The following is a 2,502-nucleotide window of genomic DNA, read 5'->3' as shown; positions in this document are numbered from 1 at the left end:
TTAGATTTTACAGACTGCATTTAGAAAGGCTGATAAATTTGACTTGTCGGCCATGCATGAAAACCAAAGCACATGAACAAGCAAGGTTTGGAGCTTTGCACGCATAGGGCGGAAGTGACAGCACCTTGACTAGAATTGGCATCGATAAATATAAGTCACTTCTTGTGGTGTCCACCAGCGGGACTTGACGAAGGCCACTTGACGTAATAAAAGGGTCACTGTGGCGGCAAGCCGTGAGCTTCTGTAGCTTTTTGCTGCGTTGCAAGTTTGCACATCAGCTTGTGTGCGTGTATGTACAAGCCTTATGAAGAAGGAGGCAAGCTCTTCTAATATAGGATCCAACAGGCTTGTGAGAGGCGTGCATGCCCGCCTTGCCCCCTTCACCTTCCTGGCGAACCTCTCGCTCCTGCTCCTGCTCGCCAGGTCCCTTCAATGCCTTCGTTCCAGATCAGCCTCTCTCCACGAGCTTCTGCAGCACCTTAGCCTGGCTTTCAATGACCTGAAGGCCGCGTTCCGCCACGAGCTTGCCATTTTCTTCCTTATCCACTTCCTCACCTGGGGCCTCCTCCTCATAGCAGGCCGCGGCCGCTGCCATAGCCGCCCCCATGCTGGAGCTCCTGGCGCAGCAAGCACAGATTTATTTGACGCAGCGTCTGAGATCGTCAGCGTCTTTCAAACCGTTGAGGAGTATTCCCATCCTAATCTAGCACTGAATGTAATCGCGCCAGCCACCTCTCATCATGATTCAGCTGCAATATCTATGGCAGTTGATGCTGACACGGAGGAGTCATGCACCCACACCTGTAGGCAGCCAATGTCACCCAGCTCTAAGTTAGCCACAGCCAGTGCTCCGCCGATGGATGAGCTTGATTCTGGCCATAGAGATACCTGCGCGCAGATGAATTTAGAAGAGATATCTATGGTAGTTGATGCTGACACGGAGGAGTCATGCACCCACAACTGTAGGCAGCCAATGTTACCCAGCTCTAAGTTAGCCACAAGCACTGCTCCACCGATGCAGGATGAGCTTGATTCTGGCCATAGAGATACCTGCGCGCAGATGAATCTAGAAGAGATAAGCGAAGAGCGGAAGCTAGGTGAAGGTGCGGATCTCTTCCCTAGCGCCCCACCATGGCCGGAACTAGCAGGAAGCATGAAAGCAGATGATGGGGTGGTGAGGAAGAGGCACATGAAGGTCGAGGAGGAGAGGCAGACAGAATATGTGGAGAAGAAGGGAGAGAGGGCGGCGATAGCTGAAGTGGCTGGGAGAGAGATAGTAAGATGGGCAGAAGCAAGCGGCGGCGCAGGTCGTAGAGGTGCAGGAGCAGGGAGGGCATGGCAAGATGATGGGTTGCGCCGGCAAATAAGGATGCCGGGCAAGAAATGCGTAGGCTACGACGTGGCCAACTATAATTATGAAGTAGCATCGGCCCCGGCGTCGCCCTCCAGAGGTAGAGCAGACGTAGAAGGATCGGTGGAGAGCCTGACCCGGGAGGAGGCGAACGAGCTGTTCTCGCAGTTTCAGGCTCGCACCTGGGCCAAAATCAGAGGATCAGCTACTGGTGGCCGACGTGGCGCTCCGGGCCAGCTCATCATCCGTAGTAGTCCAAGTACGCCCCGCCGCCCCTCCAAGTTATATACGTCTGCTCTTGTCTATTGATTAATTATAGCCCCCCCTCCCCCTAGCCTATAGCCAGTGATGAAAATGCTTTTGTAAAGACCCCAATACTCCATTAGGAACTACTAATTAGCCAACAGTCTTTAATTATCCCACTCACATGTTAATTTTAGGGATGCATCCCTCCACAACAACTCTTGAACATGTGTATAATATAGCCAAGGCCCTAGCGTCCCTTTTGTTCAGCTTGTTCTTGTGTGTAACAAAGCCATGCCCATTTAACAAAATTAGGCCCCTTTGTGTATGTGTAGAATATAGCCATGCTTGTGTGCGTGTATAGCCAACACCCTAACTTGGCATCGATGCCTTTGTTCCTATAACATTATAATATGTCCATTCTTGTATTAGTATCATATAGTTACGGGTCCATGCATGTGAATAGCCAAGGCCCTTTGTTATTGTCTTTGGACAAGAAAGCTATGTATTTGTGTGATATAAGGGAGTAACCAAGGCATTTGCCTCCCTTAAAATGTAGCCATAAGCTATGTCCTATTTGTGTGATATAAGGGAGTAACCAAGGCCCTTGCCTCTCTTAGTATGTAGCCATGCCGGTGTAGTGTATGTCCCTAGACCCTCACTTGCAAACTTGTAAATTATAGACAATCCTCAAAGAATATGTACATGAAAATTTCAAAGTACTTAATCAAAGACCTTGTGTGTACAAAACCAACAACTTGTCATTCACAATCTGATCTTTTTATTCACAGTCCAAACAAGTTCACATACAAATTTAAGGTTAGTGACGGTACTTGAATTTTGTGGTGATATGAAAATTGAGCTCAACCAAGAGCATCTTATGTTGAATCACAAATTCCTTTTCTAAG

General features: G+C 48.8%; 1 protein-coding gene across 1 annotated transcript; it reads left to right on the top strand.

The window, feature by feature from the left end:
• Positions 1-214: 214 nt before the first annotated feature.
• LOC147460322 (uncharacterized) lies at positions 215-2,286 on the top strand. The gene has a single exon (XM_086510002.1). It carries the CDS (start codon positions 305-307, stop codon positions 1,658-1,660), a length of 1,356 nt encoding a protein of 451 aa, XP_086366128.1. The 5' UTR covers positions 215-304; the 3' UTR covers positions 1,661-2,286.
• The last annotated feature ends 216 nt before the right edge of the window (positions 2,287-2,502 follow it).

Source organism: Adiantum capillus-veneris, chromosome 4, assembly GCF_014529385.1.
Source record: "Adiantum capillus-veneris isolate H3 chromosome 4, ASM1452938v2, whole genome shotgun sequence".
Taxonomy (NCBI): domain Eukaryota; kingdom Viridiplantae; phylum Streptophyta; class Polypodiopsida; order Polypodiales; family Pteridaceae; genus Adiantum; species Adiantum capillus-veneris.
The sequence above is the reverse complement of the archived record's forward strand: the minus strand, read 5'-3'. Positions and strand labels throughout refer to the sequence as shown.

What these genes read in the sequence shown, in the direction of transcription:
- LOC147460322 (XM_086510002.1), top strand. Translation starts at nt 305, where the DNA reads ATGAAGAAGGAGGCAAGCTCTTCTAATATAGGATCCAACAGGCTTGTG.